The 17,201-nt window shown below is 43.9% G+C and overlaps 1 protein-coding gene and 1 pseudogene across 2 annotated transcripts in view; both read left to right on the forward strand.

Annotated features, from left to right (window-relative positions):
* Positions 1–17,201, forward strand: part of DNER (delta/notch like EGF repeat containing) — a 296,928-nt gene that overhangs the window by 152,513 nt on the left and 127,214 nt on the right. For both annotated transcript variants that reach the window (XM_073877575.1, XM_025890378.2), the window contains exon 5: positions 8,630–8,775. In XM_073877575.1, coding sequence (XP_073733676.1) covers positions 8,630–8,775 — 146 coding nt within the window. The remainder of the gene's footprint in view (positions 1–8,629; positions 8,776–17,201) is intronic.
* LOC112808166 (U4 spliceosomal RNA) lies at positions 8,387–8,454 on the forward strand (annotated as a pseudogene).

Genomic DNA, 17,201 nt, shown 5'->3' on the forward strand with positions numbered 1-17,201 from the left:
TGATGGTGGTGATGATGATGATGGTGATGATGGTGGTGGTGATGGTGGTGGTGATGATGATGGTGATGATGATGCCTTACAGAGTCCTTACCACATGCTTGCACTGCACTAAGAGCTTTGCCCATATTAAGACCTTTAATCATAACCACCAGCCCAGGAAATAGGTAGTGTTATTATCTCTGTTTCAGAGAGAAAGAATCCAAGGCGTGAGTGGTATAAATAACTCTCCCAAATTCAGAGCTGGTGAGAACTCGAACATCTGGCGGTAGAGCCGTATAACCTCCCATTACCCTCATGTAGACACTTGGGCCTAGTTACTCATGTTAGTATAAATAGTAAAGCCACTAATTAGGAGGCACTCATTTGGAATTAATGAATAGATATTGTGGGCAGTTACTTCTGTAATGTGAAACTTACACTATCCACGGAATAAATAAAATGTTACAATTAAATTTAGATTATACCTACCTGTTAATGTGCACATTTAGTATATCCCTGTATAATAAAAGGAATGACATTAGGTGTTTTTCCAGGTTTGTGCTCAGTTCTCTTCCACTCTTCCCCTGATAGGTGAGCCACTCTCATGGTCAACCCTGCTTTGTGAATGCTAAGGAAGAGGAAGCAGACGAGGGAGTGATGGAATTAGTATTTTGTGAGACTGTGACACGAAGTAGTAGCTACATGGTGATTTCTTCTGAGTCGAGGGGCAGAGGTGGCTCAGGGGAAGGAGTTTGTATGATTCCTTTGCATACCCATATTGATTACAATACAGTATAATCTGTCTGTATAGAGAGACCTCAAATACATTGGCTTGAACAAGCCCCCAGTTCATCTCTCTCTCATGTTACAGTGTAGAGGTAGCTGGTCCAGGCCTGAGAGGACAATTCTACACCCTCACCACACAGATTCCCTCTCTGGATTCAGACTGGCTGCCCCCACTGTCATGGGGCGGGGGGTTGTGGAGGGGGGGAATGGGCAGGGCAGTACTCGCTTAGTCTTCGTGCATGTATGTCACAGAAGCGCCACAATTCCTGTCCCTCAGTCACTGAGGAGAGGCAGGTTCTTGAACTGGGTGGCCCAGTTCCCTGCACAAACTCCTAATGCTATTACTCAAAGGATGTGGGGAGAATACATATCACCGGGCAACTAGCTGTTACTACTGTGGCTCAAATACTCAAGTCTTAACTTCAGGCAAATAATTTAATATTAGTAGAGAAAGGAATGTGGTAGGGTGAACATCTTCTTGAAAAAACAAATTAAACAGAAATACAGCACTCTGGGCCAGTAACCTTTTACTGTGAGCATAGATATTTCTTTTGGAAAAACGTAGAACGTCAACCAAAGGAGTCTCCATCTAAAATTTTTGTTCATTTCATGAGCCTGTGTTTCCATATTGAATTTTCAGAGCCTTCTCTGCAGGATGAATAGACAAAAGGTGCCATTGAGATGCTGATAAAGCTGGGAGGCAGTGGGGAAGGGCCTCTGTATCTGACAGTAAGATTTGCTGAGAATCAGTCATTCTATCTTCAGGTGATAGCAAGTTGATTGTATTTTTTTTTTTTTTCAACAGCAGCTTCCCATTATCTCTGCAATTTCTTTTTTCTTTGGAGCAAATGATATTACTTAGTATATACTTTTCATCGTCATTCAGCCAGGGGTAATCCACCTGATGATTCAGATGAGTGGCAATGGTAGAAGTATCTGGTCTGTAGCTGTTATGTGCCATTGTGTCTCCTAATTCGGAAAGCATTTTGGGCCCTACCTTACTCAGGAACCCACAGAAAATGAGGTAATATGTATGAGTGAATTTTCCAAAGAGCAATGTACCGCTTTAAGTATCAAAACTTAAAAGTAAGCAGGCAAACAAACAACTGCAGAACCCAGCCTTTATGTGGAAATCTAAAGAAAGCTTTGTTTAGAAAAGAGAGATAGACCTTGCGTGAGGTGCTGGGATGGTCGGTGTGGCCGGGCACTACATGGGTGTAGTGACAACTTCTTTAGTCCGTAGTCCACTTTCCCCCTTAACTCCTGGTCTGCTGGCATTCTTCACACATGCAAAATAGCAAAGAGTAAGCCTTGCTTTAGTATCATACGGCCCTGGACTTGGTCATATTTGCTCCCCGCAATTGTCAAAGATGATTTACTTCTCGGGTTTTGTTTCTCAACCCACAGGTATGGGGTCACAAATCCCTGCGAATCCTGACCAGCTTCTTAAGCTTTGTGCTAACCTCCATCCTCCCTTCTTAAAAAAGTTGGTGCAGATACACCGTTTTGTCCTTGCTTTTGTGGAACGAAATGTGGGAATTGGGGTGTTTGCCTTCCCAATGATTATGTTAATGCAGAAACCTTGGGTCTCCAGCTGGAGCTGGAATCTGCAATATTTCAAGCTTTTCATGCCTGTCTGCTGCCAACCATGGAACTTCTTGGACCATGAACAGTTTTTATAGGTTACAGGTTTGTGCCAAATGACTCGCCAAGTCTTAATAGGAAAAGTCGGCAGTCTGTTTCCAACACCTACTGCTCAAGTATTTATGGCCAGAATTTTTGTTTTGCATGTATGCTTTCCTTTAACAGGAAAGAAAATGGTCTTTAGTCAAACCACTGAAGTGAGAAGTGCAAATCTCATTTGCCATTAATCCCAATGAGGTATTAACTACAAAGTCCATTTAAGACTCTTTAGCGTTAATATTAAAGAAGACGAGTGGTAAAATAAACAGTTAATGGCCTGGAGCCAGCCATTTTGCATTCTCCAACTGACACTTGACCACTCCACCCCAGAGATAATGACCGGACCCCCTTTCAGTTGCTCTCAACTTCTGATTGGCACCAGGGGAGATGAGTTTGGCGAAGTCACTGTTTTAAAAGGACTGTAATGATGGCAGAACATTTTATTACTGTGTTTATGAGCACAGTGTGGGGTTGTGGGCAGGGCAGAGCATTTGTATGTTTTTGTGTAGAGTTAGGGGAGGAGAAATGCAGAGGGGGGAAGGAAACCCACCTTTTATTTGTCACCCTAACTGGTTACTTGAGGGTGTTAACAGATCTCTGGATAATCTTTGGAGAAAGTTTTCCTTCTTTATCGTTTTAAAACTCATTAGGGAAATCATCGGTTGTGTAGCAAGTAGAAGGGGCTCTCCACGGTAAGCAGTATCTTTGCCCTCCTTCCCTCCCTCTTCTCTTTCTTTCCCAGCATCTGCATATTGAATCGAACTATGTAGCATCCTTGAGACTTTTTTTTTCTTTTTTTTTTGGTCAGGGACCACAGTTTCCCCTCTCAATGCTGAAGTGGTCAGAGGTCAGCCGTCATGTAGTTCTGGATCTCCTTCATGCTGCAGAAATCTTGTCTTTTCTTACCAACCCCACCATGGAAAAATCATGTAGCTATTTGTTTTAGTTAACGATCCTAGTATGATTCTGTTGTGGTCTGATGTCAATATACAATTAAGTGTATATCGTGAATATTGGCCTGTATAGCTTGATTTGGCCCTGTTCTCTCTCCGGTCTCTAGGTGCCCTTCCCTGTCCCAGTAGTGCAACACCATCCGTATTCAGGTGAGGCCCACATTTAAATATTCAGCCTATGTCCAAACACCAGCTTTTGACTGCTCTGTTTGGAAAGGGGGTCTCATCAGAATCTCAAATTTAGTCTGTTCACAACAGAAATTTTGATTCACTTGCCCAGCAGCCCCCCACCTCAGAGTTGCTTACACTATGTATGATTTTTTCTTTTCCCTCATGTCGCACATCCAGTGTATATGAAGTCTTGTTGGTTCTCCCTCCAAAATGTAATCTTTGAGAACGTATAAATCATATGTTTTTCCCCTGCTTAAATCTCTTCAGTGGATTCCCATTTCATTAAGGTTCACAAGACGTCCTCTGATCTTGCCCTTACTGCCTCTCTATCCTCATCAAGGTGCTGGTCATGGACACACTGACCTCCTCATCCATGGGACACATGACCTCCTCCTTCATGTGACATATGACCTCCTCATCCATGTGACATATGACCTCCTCATCCATGTGACATATGACCTCCTCTTCCATGTGACTGGGTGACCTCCTCACCCAGGGGACACATCCTCCTCATCCATGGGACACATGACCTCCTCCTTCATGTGACATATGACCTCCTCAGCTCTCTTTGCTGGCTCTTTCTCAGCCTTTGGAGCCCACCCTAAAAGCAGCCTCTTACTTAGAGCTGGATAAGCAACTGCTGAATATTGAACGAATGAGCTCAGCTTCCCTCTGTCCCCATGCTGCTGTCCGTCTCACCCACGCTACCGTGCCAGCTTACTCACTGGAGCGCACGATCTGTCCATGTAAAGTGACTCAATATTTTTGCCTCATAGTCAGAATCATAGACTTGGACTGTACACAATGATGATTTAAATATATGTTTATTCACGAACATTTTCAAAGAACTCTAGTCTTACATTTGTTGTGGTTGGAATGAAGAGTATATTTTCTCATGAGAGTGAGCGGGTGAGAAAATGTGACCAGAGGTGGGAGAGCCCCTGAAACGGGATGGAGAGCCTTCGTCTTCTTTCTCCGTTTCTGCTTTCCTTGTACTCCTGTGTCAGTGTCTCCTTTCCTGGGATCTCACCCATTTTCTGTCTCACGCTTTGTTGTTCCTATTCAGTCTCCCTTCCTGCTTCCCTCCTTCCTACTTTCTTTCTAAATCTCCTCCCTCCTTGACTCCTTCCCCTCCTTCTCCCTTCTTTATAAATCTCATCTTGCTCTTCCCCTTGCTTGCTGTTAACTTAAACCAGGCTTTACCTGCAGTGCCGCCATGGCCTGCTGTGTGGGAGCAGTTCTGTAGTTTTTGGAAGGACCGTAGAAGATGCCCGTGTCGACAAAAGCCCATTCTGGGGCAGCTCTGGAAATAGAACTGGAGTGTCCTCCTCATTCCTACTTTGTCAGTTTTTGTCTCCAGTTGATTAGTTGGTCTCTGGATCTTAGAATTCTGAATATGAGGACAAACTTTTCTATCTAGGTCTGTATCAAAAATGATGCTATGTATATTGATTTCATGTTATTAAGGAAGAGAAAAAGTAGTGACCATTTGCTCTGGATTTCTTGTAAGTGTGTTGGAAGTGTCCATCAGTTTGAGTGCTGTGTCAAAGAAACCACGCTGGCTTTTCAACAACTCTCAAATGATCACTTATAAAGCCACAAAGAAATTCTTTTTTTTTTTTTAAAAATGAGTTCTATTTCATTTCAGCTTCTTCCTGCTGCCCCTTTGTAAAGGGTGCAGTTCCTGCTCTTGGCATGTGGGATTTCCTGAGGGCTACTTTGCTCTAACCCAGCTGCAGTTTGATGAAAGTTAAATTGGACAGTATTACTTTTCATTATGAGCAGCTCCAAGCATTTTCCCTGAGACATGATCAAAGGGAGGTGCCAACAACTTACTGAAATTACACTCTTACCTGGAAGGAGCCGCCAGGCAACGTTCTCATCGTGTGAGCAGTATATTGCTGAAAATAACATGCATATCCTTTTGCCTTACTTTGGGGGATTCGTTGACATAATTAGGAATTACATAATAATATGTGACACACTGTTGCAAAGATTTCTTTAATAGTTTACTAAAGCATTTTAGGGCCAAAATACTCATAGTCTTATGGAGCAAATAAAGCTAGTATAGAAACCTTTATCAGAGTTGTCTCCGAGAACTTTAGAGACTTACGATGAGCTAGAGAGTATAAAGATTGTCTAAATAATGCAGAGTCACCTAGACGTTCAAAAATAGATGTGTAAAATGTGCTTTCAGAGGCTCAAATGCATGCCTCTAATTCCAGGTGATACAATATTCCTTATGTTCCTTGATTAGTTTTTCTACCAGGCCAGTGGTTCTTAACTGGAAACAATGTTCGAATTGCTTAGGGAGTCTTTTAAAAACATGCCTGCCAAAGGCCCATCCCAAACTATTGATTCCAAAGCACTTGTGTTGGAGCCTGGCAGTATGTACTTGGAAAAAGCCCCTGCGAAATTAGGAAGCTTCTGGTTTCAAAACTGGCTAAGGATCACTGCTCTTGACTCACTTTGGTGTGGTAGAAACAAAGAGTGTGCCATCTTTGTAATCTGGGAATCTAAGTGAGTGCCTGGTTTATAGATGTGAGATCAGTAAATGTTCACTGAGGAAATGGAAGCAAATTATCTAGAAAACTATACCATACATATTTTTAACTACCCATTCATTTGAATTACTACTGGCTAAGTAAATTTAATAGTTGAATAGAATTTTTAAAATAACCTTCAGAGGGAGGCCTCTTCTATGGAATTACATAGCATTTTGTGATCTAAATGCTTAGTAAGTAGGCAGGTGATATCGTTTTTAACAATAATTTAATATGAAACTGGAGAACAAAGCAAAGACACAAAAAGACACCTTTATAAATTCTGATATCTGATTTTACCTCCATTATTTTACGTGTAAAAATATCTTTTAGAATAAGAAATCTGGTAGCATCCCACCATTGTTCCAGGCTCCATTTTTCTATCATGGTTAATAATAAATTGATAAGCAACTATTTTTTAGTAAACTGGAATTTATGCATTCGAGTGATTGCTCTTTTTTTAAAGTCGACATGTTGGATGATAGGACATTTTGGAAAGTCCTCCCGGGGAATTATCTTTGCTGCTTTGGCCATATATGTACCCTTCTCTTGCCTTCCTACCAACCGCTTCTCGAAGACTTGTCCCTTGCCATTAAGGAAGCTTCAGTAAAGGTGGGAAGATAAGAAAGCATCTGAGACAGAGAATAACCAGGGACCTGTACACGAGAGTGTGTACTCAGGCACAGGTGGACATGGCAGAGCTTGGAGTGGGGGTGGAATGTCGAGGAAAAGCTCAGGAGTAAGGTGAGGTCTGAGCTATAATGTTGGGAGAGGAGGGGTATTCTAGGCAACCGTTTACAGAGTTGGGGTGAGCCAGGCATGAGTGAAGGCGGCTGGGAGGTGGCGGTGAGGTGTCTCCAGAGTGCGGAGCCATGACAGAGGAAGTATAAAGCTCTAAAGAGGAAGTGCCTTCGCTGGAGCCATGCTTTCCTTCTGTCCCAAAGCCAATGAATGATCAAGTTTTCAGTAGGAAATCTTAGGAAGAAAGCAATTGGCTCTCTGTGGGTGTAAAGTACCACTGCTTGTGAGACCTCCAGTACCTGTCTTCACTGAGGCACCAAGAGACATTTGTCTCCTGATTACAAACTGAAGTTGAAGGGTGTCTCCTCTGCGCTGTGACTTGCTTTAACATCCATCATAACTTTAAAACTTGTGGATTGAATTAAATCTTATATTGCTGTTTCGAATCTGTCATCTGCCTTTTAAAAACAACCCTGGCATTAATGTAATACTTGACACTTTGCAGATTCCTGATCTCTGGGTGCTCCTCAGGCCAGGAGGAGGAGGGTGAACATTTTGTCTCATTATTTGAAACAGTCTCACTTTATGCCTGTGTCCACTTGCAATCATAAAAGCACTCCCATTTTGATTGGAAAAGAGTCCTAGTTTGGGGGATAAATTCTATGGTCACCCTATTTTGCGATTATTTTCTTTCCTTCCCTAACACAAGAGAAAATTGGGGCTCAGAGAGGCATGGATGTCTAGAATCACTTTCCCCACCTTGTCTTAAGCACCTTTTATGGGGAATGCAGGAGTCTGTCTCCTGGATAATAGATATGTTAATTATAGGTTGTTCATTTAGAAATGAAAAAATATACATACATAAATGAATATTCTTGTTAGAAAAAAGAGACACTCTCTTAGTGAAATAATTATACTATTGATGCAAGATACGGTATTATTTCTTCATTTCAGTTGGAGGCTATGTTTTGTTCCACATTTATTGTTACCTCCTACGTACAAGTAGCTGCCCTAGGTGCAAGATCATTTGGTGATAAGTATGACACCTCGGTGATAGTTCAATCAATCTTCAACTATGATTGGCCCTGTTTTATTAGATGGTTAAATGATGTAACTTAATTGATACCGTGCAGTCAGAGTGATGGTGAAGTATGCTATTTATCAGTAAGCCCATCACTGAATGTGTTCCTGCCCTGCTTACCCACCTGTCAGGACACTGAGAGCCACTCAGGCAGGCTGGTATGGGGGGTGGCCTCCGGAGATATTTAGTGCTTGTCACTATCCAAAGCAGCCAGGGGGAGGAAGAGTCAGGAGGGGTGAGCAGGTGGCCCCCTGGGAGAAGATGGGCTCAAAACCAGTAAATTCTAGGACGCTAATGCGGGGATGGAATTGAGAGACAAAATGCCGCCAGAAGACACGGGCCGGAACAGAACAGCAGCATCTAACGCGATGGCCGAGGGCCTGGTCTTCTCTTCCTTGGGCCTTCGATATTTCTCATGATGCTTGGCCTTTCTTGAAAGGCCAGAGGTCAGCTTTGCGCAGTGGCAGTATCGTAGCCAATGAGGTTTATCCGAGGCGCGATTATTGCTAATTGAAAGGCCAGAGGTCTGAATGGCCACTAGTCACATGCTTTATTTCTTTGCCTAATATTACATTTTGTTTTGTTCATCAGACTTGAATGCTGCAGAAAATAAACTCATAGTCTTGTAGGAAGAATGTTGGTAAAGTTTTACTTTATATTTCCTATTGTCTCCCCCCGCCCTTTTTTTTTAGGTTTTGTGAATGATTCTGTTACTAAATCTATTGTGGCTTTGCGCCTAACTCTGGTGGTGAAGGTCAGCACCTGTGTGCCAGGGGAGAGCCATGCAAATGACATGGAGTGTTCTGGAAAAGGAAAATGTACCACAAAGCCATCAGAGGTAAGGGGACACCTGGGAGCTTTTAAAAGCTATATTTACGTAAATATGTATCTCTATCTGTATATCAATACCTATCTATATCTATGCCTATCAAGAATGAAAGGGGATAGAACACGTGCATTTGCTGAAAAAACCCTTCAAATTTCTGGTTTCAATTATACATCAGTGTGCAGCATATGGACACCCAATTTCTGTATAACTTTTAAAGTAATGATAATAAGTCTGTGCAGTGCGAGATTTTGCTTTGGTGTAAAGTAGAGATGCTTTGAGAGAAAATAGTCATTCTGTCTGGTGGTGGCGGAATCAAGATCAATGTCCGACAGAAAAGGTAAGCGGAGGCCTTCATTTCCCCGTCATTACATCATCCTCTCCTCAGACTTTGCGTTTCCCTTGTGCTGATAACAGAGTTAGAGAAGCAAGAGGGAAGCATGAGAAGGAATGGAGAAGAGGCTGGGTCGAGAAGGCTGACATTATTTTTGACCTCTGCGGACCAGCGTCATCAATGCTATGGCGGGCCCGAGTCCTGTGCCCCTTCTTTTTTAGGGCTCAGGTCACATGAGCCTGGGGCAGGGGCAGGGACAGGGTAAGCTCCTCCTCCTTGTTCTCTGCTGAGTGACAGAAGTCTGAGAGGCAGACCAGTACGGGACTCGGGCCACTGAGACCCACTCCCCCCGGTAGAGGGCTCCATTAAAACAGCTTTTGCAGGTGGACTTGGGCTCCACCCAGCATCCCAGGAGAGGGAGACTCACCCCTTACGAGGGGGCCTGTTCCGTTAGGGCACAGGCCTCCTTGACCCTCTTCCTGTTCTGCACATTTGTCCACTGGCGTTTGTGCAAAGCGAAGTGGGTCCCCCAAGTCCCAAAAAAGCATAGTTTGTTTCAGAAAAATTTTTTAAAAAATGTTATTTATTTATTTGAGAGAGAGAGAGACAGCACACAGGAGCAGGGACAGAGAGAGAGGGAGAAGCAAACTCCCCTGCTGAGCAGGAAGCCCGACATAGGGCTCGGTCCCAGGACCCTGAGATCATGACGTGAGCCAAAGGCAGATGCTTAACTGACTGAGCCACCCAGGCGCCCCAGTTTTAGACCAATCTTAAGGGTAGCGCAGGTGAACTTTCGCTGGTGAAGCTTCCTTATGGTAATGTCGGTGCCTCCGGTTATAGTGGTGTGAACTTGGTGCAGTGGGGAGGGGGACGACGGTCGGAGAGGTGTTGGAAGATGCTTTCAAGCATTGCTCGGGTCATCTTGGAAAGCCCATGATTTTGATGTGTTAAGTGTACAATTTGCGGTGGGGTAAATATACCATTTTCTGGTGAGATATCCTCTGCAGGGGGCAAAATGCCTGAAGAGAGTCGTGGAACAAGAATTTCTGCTAAATCTCTGAAAAGGAACATGAATGTAAACCAAAGCCAGAATGAAACCCCCAGGGCAGGGGATGGTACCTGGATTAAGCCAGAGGCAGAGCCTGGGACTTCTTTTACAAAGCCAAGCCTGTCCTGTGAATATGGTTTTCTTCCAGCTTGGCCAGCTTGGACAATTTTCTCTCTTTCCTGAGGGAAAGCTTCATTTATCAATTTACTTTATGGGGGGAAAAAGAAGTAAAGAATATTGAGTGTTCTGCTGTGACAGTCAAGGCTGAGGAGGGTATAGAACCTGAGAGAAGATGTGGAAGCAGTGGGGGAGCTCATTTGATAAGGATGTTCCCAAAGAGTGGAAGCAAGCAAGCCCGAGGAAAGACAACCATCCCAGCTGGAAGAGCATCAGACCTTCCAAGTGTGAAGAGGAGACACACTGGTGTTCCCCAAATTCATCCTTAGTATTCCCAGTGAACACTTCTGGGGCTTGATTAGCCCTGAGAAAGACAAAAGAGTGGTGGAAGAGAAATTGCTGAAACGAGGAAGGGAGGGCTGTTCTTGGAATTTGGGACTGACACTGTGGTTGTTTCCTTGTGTGCTTTCTCTTACAATGGATGACCCATCTGGGGAAACTTTTTAGCCATACAGCAGTCACCATGATTTGTTTTTTGTTTGTTTGTTTGTTTGTTTTTAAAGTTTTATTTATTTATTTGACAGAGAGAGACACAGCAAGAGGGGGAAGACAAGCAGGGGGAGTGGGAGAGGGAGAAGCAAGCTTCCCGCTGAGCAGGGAGTCCAATGCGGGGCTCGATCCCAGGACCCCGGGACCATGACCCGAGCTGAAGGCAGACGCCTAACAACTGAGCCATCCAGGCACCCCTTTGTTTGTTTTTTTGAGACACAGAGAGGGAGAGAATGCACGCACACATGGTGGGGAGGGGCAGAGGGAGAGGAAGAGAGAGAATCTTAAGTGGGCTCTAGGCTGTGAATGGGAGGACTGACTGGTTTCCAGATGGTTCTCTCCAACATAGGGCTTGATCTCACAACCCTGAGATCATGACCTGAGCCAAAACCAAGAGTTGGACACTCAACCAACTGAGCCACCCAGGCACCCCCACCATGTTTTCTTAAAACATGCACGTCGCTGGCTTACACCCCTCCTTTGCATGGGTGTCATCTGCATGGCAACTCTTGCTAAGAGGCTCTGCCTGGTGGTATAGAATTAACTCATTGAAAAGGCAGTTGAAGCATTTAGCACCTGGCAGGTAACTTGGCAAACCTTGCCAAAGTGCTTTGTTTTTCGTGCAAAAAGGACTCAAAAGCCTTCCTGAAGAATCCATGCTAAATTTAGCAGGTCATTTTGGAGGAGGTACAGCTTCATTGTGGGTACCAGCTCTTTTGAAGAGCTCTGAGTGCCCCACCACCCCCTTTGCCCCCGACCCCCCAGGTGTGCAAAGCCTCCGTTGTTGCTTCTCTCAAAGCCTGCATTTACCTTTAGTGAACTGAAGGAAATTGTGGCCAGTCGTCTTAACCTGAGCCACTCTAATTACCCCCAGTGATGCTAAGCAAATGACTAGGCTGGAATTACCATGTCCATTTATAGACCCGCAACATTGTTATCTTGGAGAGAACCATCTGGAAGCCAGTCCTCCCATTCACAAAAACATGGCAGGAGTTGCACTACCTGTGGCAGGATTAGGAATGAAAAGTTGGCTCATCTTTTTGAGTCTACGTGACTTCCCGGGGCTTTTTGTGATTGTTATCATGGTTGTCGTGGTGACTTGAAAATAGTTTGCTGGCCATAGAAGACTGTTGCTATCAGGTTCCTTCTTTGTACGGTTTCTTAAACTTAGAAGTTATATAGTCCAGTCTTCCACCCAATGCAAGAATCCACTCCGTAGTACAAAACAAAAAGAACTCTCTTGGTGGTTTAATGTGATTGTTTCTAATCACTTTTATATCTTTTTATTAGATCATCTGTCAAAATAAGAGCAATTCTTGATTCCCATACTACTCTCATGTGGTAATGGAGCTTTTTTCTGGCAGATGTACTTTGGCCAGAGGCGATTTCACAATTCCAGGCTGATGGGTGGTCTGCAGTAAAGTTCTAGCTCGCCACCCTTAGATAGCACTCCACCCTCAGAAAGTCTTTTTTTTTTTTTTTTAAGATTTCTTTATTTATTTTAGAGAGAACAAGAGACAGAACATGTGCAAGTGGGGGAGGGCAGAAGGAGACAGAGAGAGAGAGGGAGAGAAGCAGACTCCCTACTGAGCGTGGAGTTTGATGTGGGGCTCGATCCCATGACCCTGAGATCTTGACCTGAGCTAAAATCAAGAGTTGGAGGCTAAACCTCCTGAGCCATCCAGTCTTTTTATATGTTTACTGTAACACGGTAAGGAGCTCTCTGTTTTTGAAAACTGCTTTTGTTACAAGGGTTGATTCTGATCTTTTCTTCTTATTAAAAAAATTGACTGTGGTCACTACTTCTCTTTGAACTCTGTCACCAGGTTTGGCTGCTATCTATTTGGTAATTCCCTAAATATATTAAAGGTAAGTGTCAGGGCTCTTCACTGGCATGGGCCTTAAGCCTTTTTAGATCCACTTAGGTTCCATGGACCCCATCTCTCAAGTGCAAGGGTTGTATATTAGGATTCTCAGAGGAACAGAATATATATATATATATATCTCCTATCCTATCCTATCTTCTATATATGAATTAAGGAGATTTATTTTAAGGAATCAGCTCACTGTAACTCTACTCATTGTGGAGTCTTGGTGAATCCAAAATCTGACTGGGAGGACAGTGAGTTGGAGACTCAGGAAAGAGATGCAGCTCTGGTGCAAAGGGGTCTGCTGGTGAACCAGGAAGAGCTGATGTTGGCAATGAAGTCTGCAGGCCGTCTGCTGCAGAGTTCTGTCTTGCTCAGGGGAGGTCAGCTTCTCATTCTAGTCAGGCCTTCAACTGATTGGATGAGGCCCACCCTCTCTATGGGGGTAAACTGCTTCCCTCAAAGTCCACCGATTTAAATGTAAGTCTCATCCAAAAACACCCTCAGAGAAACATCCAGAATGTTGTTTGACCAAGTATCTAGGCACCATGGCTCAGCCAAGTTGACACATAAAATTAATCATCACAAGATTCTATTTTTTCACTGTTGCCTCCTTTCTGCCCAATTGCGTTCCTTGCCCACAAAATTAAAGGAATAGTTTTAAAGTTTTAGTTTGCCTAAGATTTGCTTGAGGCACTGACAAAAAGGTCATATTCCAAGCCCCTCACTCAGATTATGATGCCTTTCATTGGCCAGCCAGGTGATTTGGTGAAACTAGATTATGGAATCTCATTCTGGAAGTAGAGTCTCAGGAGCAGAGCTTACCATCTCCCTACTTTTGCTGATTCCCTAAAGCAAATATGCAACATCTTTTTATTCAAGGATTTCATTGTTCATAATGCTAAGGTCATGTGGAATTAATAAAGAGAAATGCTGATAGGTGATATAATGGTTCAGTACTTATCTCAAAGCTTTCCTATGTGTTGGCCCTGGTCTGTATTGATAAGTAAGTGGGGTCAGGTCTCCATTCTTAGGAGGTTCCTTAGGATTCTCTCTACCTCTTGCATTGGGAATCTATCAGCCTGAAGCTGTTTGAATTGGATACTGGAGCTACCTACTCAGACTTTTGAGAGAGAAATGATTTGGCATCATGTCTGAGAGCCATTCCCAAGCCCTTCTGGAGGCTGTGTCTTAATTCTGTCTCCAGATGTGGGCCTGTCCATGAGAAAAGCACTAGCATGTTGGGCTCCTGAAAGTTCCCGACCTTCTGTTACCTCCCTCCCTACTCTTGGAAGTCGAAGGCTCAAGCTCCAGGAAGTCCTAGTGTTTTCACAGCTGAGTTCTTCTGGTTAGGGTTGGTTTATTGGAAATAAGTCACTGACCTTAACCGGCTGCTTTGTCCCTGGCTTGATGACATCCTCTGTCCTTGTTCTAGAGCCCATGTGGCCTGGGTAGGAGACACTGTTTTTCAGGAGTCTGTCTGCCTTATATATATATATTTTTTTTTTTTTCATATTTCCAAGGATGTGTCTCTTTATTAGGGCTCCCAACAAGTTCCCATTTCTGAAGTTTGCTTATTTCAGATCTCATTCCCAGGGCAAAGTGAGTAGCCTGCCCTGAGCTGCGTGCATGAACATCCTTTCCAGCTTGAACCTCAGCTCCCCTTACTATCTGTGCATCCCCCTGCTTCCTCCTTCAGCTCCCTGTGGTTTTGCTCATGCTGTTCCCTCCATCTGGCATGCTTAGCTGCTGCACCACCCCTACTCCAGCCCTCGGCCTCCTGCCCACTCACCTTCCTAACGATATTTCAGGCTCAGCCCCAAACCTTCTTCCTTCTGAAAGCTGTCCCTACCCCCTGCAGCAAGCTCCCTCTCTCAAGCCTGGCAACATTTTAGTTTTCTTTCCCCCCCTTTTTTTTTTAAAGATTTGATTTATTTATTTGACAGAGAGAGACACAGTGAGAGAGGGAACACAATCAGGGGGAGTGGGAGAGGGAGAAGCGGGCCCCCCGTGGAGCAGGGAGCCTGATGTGGGACTCAATCCCAGGACCCTGGGGTCATGACCTGAGCCGAAGGCAGACACCCAACGACTGAGCCACTCACGCACCCCAACATTTTAGTTTTCTAATGAGACACATGACTTTTGATTTATACTTATATTTCTTTATGTGGGTTATTATTTGCATGCACTCCCCTGCCCAGTTATTACCTGTCCTGTGCCTGGTCCTGCGCCAGGTGCTGGTGAGTACACATTCAGTCAGCTAAGACTTGGCCTCTGAGGAGGAGTTGGATGGTTGTGGGGTGGGGTGCTGGATGAATCGTGGATCAGAGCACAGGGCCATGTGTGCCATGGGAGGGATCTGCAGGTGCCTTTTGGAGGCTCAGAGAAATACCTGACTCAGAGATGGGATCACAGGGAGCTTCCCCGTGGAGTCTCAGATGGTGAGTTCCTTGCTGTTAGAGCCTGTTTGGTTCCTTCTGTATCCATTGTAACAACTTAGCAGGGGGCTTTCTGCACAAGACATGCTCAAAAACTGCCTATGAACCAAATGAACAAAATAAATAAAAGAACAAGAGTATGATGGAAAATCAAATCTCTGAGTTTCAAGTTAGGTGTTATAATTTGAATTATATGTTTGGTTACGGGAGCACGGGAAGGACATGGTGAATTTGGTTTCATAAACTAGTAAGTTGGAAAACAGTCTCTGATCTAAAGACGTCCCACAGACGGTGTGACCCAGAATGTTATAGTAACCCCTTAGGGATATTTTGAGCAATTTTGCCAATCCTTTTCCTCTCATTTCAAAAAGAAATAGGTCAGAATAATTTGAACCAATGGGCTCTTTGATGCCATCCTCCTGTTGGTTGGAAACTGTGAGCGAACTCCTCTTTAGGTTAGGAAGTAGCACCGTGCCAGAGGGCAGGAGTAGATGTCATATTCCTTCATTCATCACTTCTCCAAGAGCTCATTTTCCCGCCATCATCAGTGTAAGTGCAAAGGCCCTAGTGAGGCTTTGCAAAAAGCCTGGGACCTGGTAGGGTTCTGAGAAAGAAATGGGGCAGGGGATCAGGTAGACCAGGAAGCCCATCAAAGAATCAGAGGCGTTCACTGTATCCTCCTCGGCATCAAAATAGCAGTTGGCATGCAAGATGTAGAGCTGCTTTCTGCTAGTTCTGTTCAGTGTGTGGCAGGGTTAGGTCCCCACGGGCTGCCTGCACTGTGGAGGCGCCTCTCCTGTAAGTAGGGAACAAAACACAGCAGGAGAGGGTAGAGAGGAGCAGTGGATGGAAACTACTTGGTGAAGAAGTGGTTAGTAGCGTTACAGAGAAAAGAGACAACTTTATTCTAAGAAATTGTTCTAAGGAGGCGGGGCTTTTTCTTGACTGAATAAAGGGCTTCTTGACAATGCTCATTAAACATTTTTGAGCTGGAGGATAGATGCTTTGGACTTAATGTCACAACGAAGGTGCCTGAGATACCTTTATTTGCTAATAAGGGATGGATGGTCTGTCCTGCAGATTTTCCTTGCAGAAACTGCACTGTGGACCTCTGAGAGAGAAAGTACTTTTATGGATAATAAAAATAGAATAATAATTATTAGAAACACATTAAGCACAGAGATCATAAAAGTGAGTGCATCCCAGTTGTTACGTTTTCAGTGGTCAAGGATAAGCCTGTCGAGAATTTCATTGACTCATGTCTGAATTATAATTCTTGGTACTAATGTAATTAAAAAGCTAGTACTGCCTTTCATGATATGAAACAGAGGATGATCCTATATTGCTTACACAAAAATGGGACAGTGTATTTGAGTCTACTTTAAATGATTTAAAGAAATAATTGTAAATTTATGTCCCAAAGGATAGATGTTTCGTCATGGTTCTCTTTGGTGTTAGCATTTTCTAGAAGGTTGAAATGTATGTCCTCCTGGTAGCAGACAGTTGTAGAGGCCTTGTTGTTGGCATCCCAAATATATTAGGGTGAGGATTATATCACTGGTGATATGTCTAGGGTCAAAGAATTGCGAATGGAGGTGATTTTTTTTTTAAAGATTTTATTTATTTGAGAGAGAGAGAGAGAGAGCATGTACGAGCAGGAGGGGAAGAGCAGAGGGAGAGGGAGAAGCAGACTCCCCACTGAGCAGGGAGCCTGATGAAGGACTTGATCCCAGGACCCTGGGATCATGACCTAAGCCGAAGGCAGACACATACAGGGGACTAAGCTCTCGGGGACTCTCTTCTTCTAGATCCAACTTTGAGAAAATCAGAATACAGGTGAACCCAGGAAAGCAAGGAAAGAGAAAACCCCTATAGGTGTGGCCTGCAACCCTTTACACATAGCCTGGGCACTGTTCTTTGTTTTAGATTACTTCCCCCCCACCCCAGTTTTATTGAGATACACTTGACATATAACATTGCATTAGTTTTAGGAGTACAATGTAATGATTTGATACAGGTGTATGTTGTGAAATAATCACCCTGGTAAGTTTAGTTACCATCCATCACCTCACTTAGTTACAAAT

Source organism: Callorhinus ursinus, unplaced genomic scaffold, assembly GCF_003265705.2.
Source record: "Callorhinus ursinus isolate GAN/ISIS: 27379988/994484 unplaced genomic scaffold, GSC_fseal_2.0 scaffold2, whole genome shotgun sequence".
NCBI lineage: Eukaryota > Metazoa > Chordata > Mammalia > Carnivora > Otariidae > Callorhinus > Callorhinus ursinus.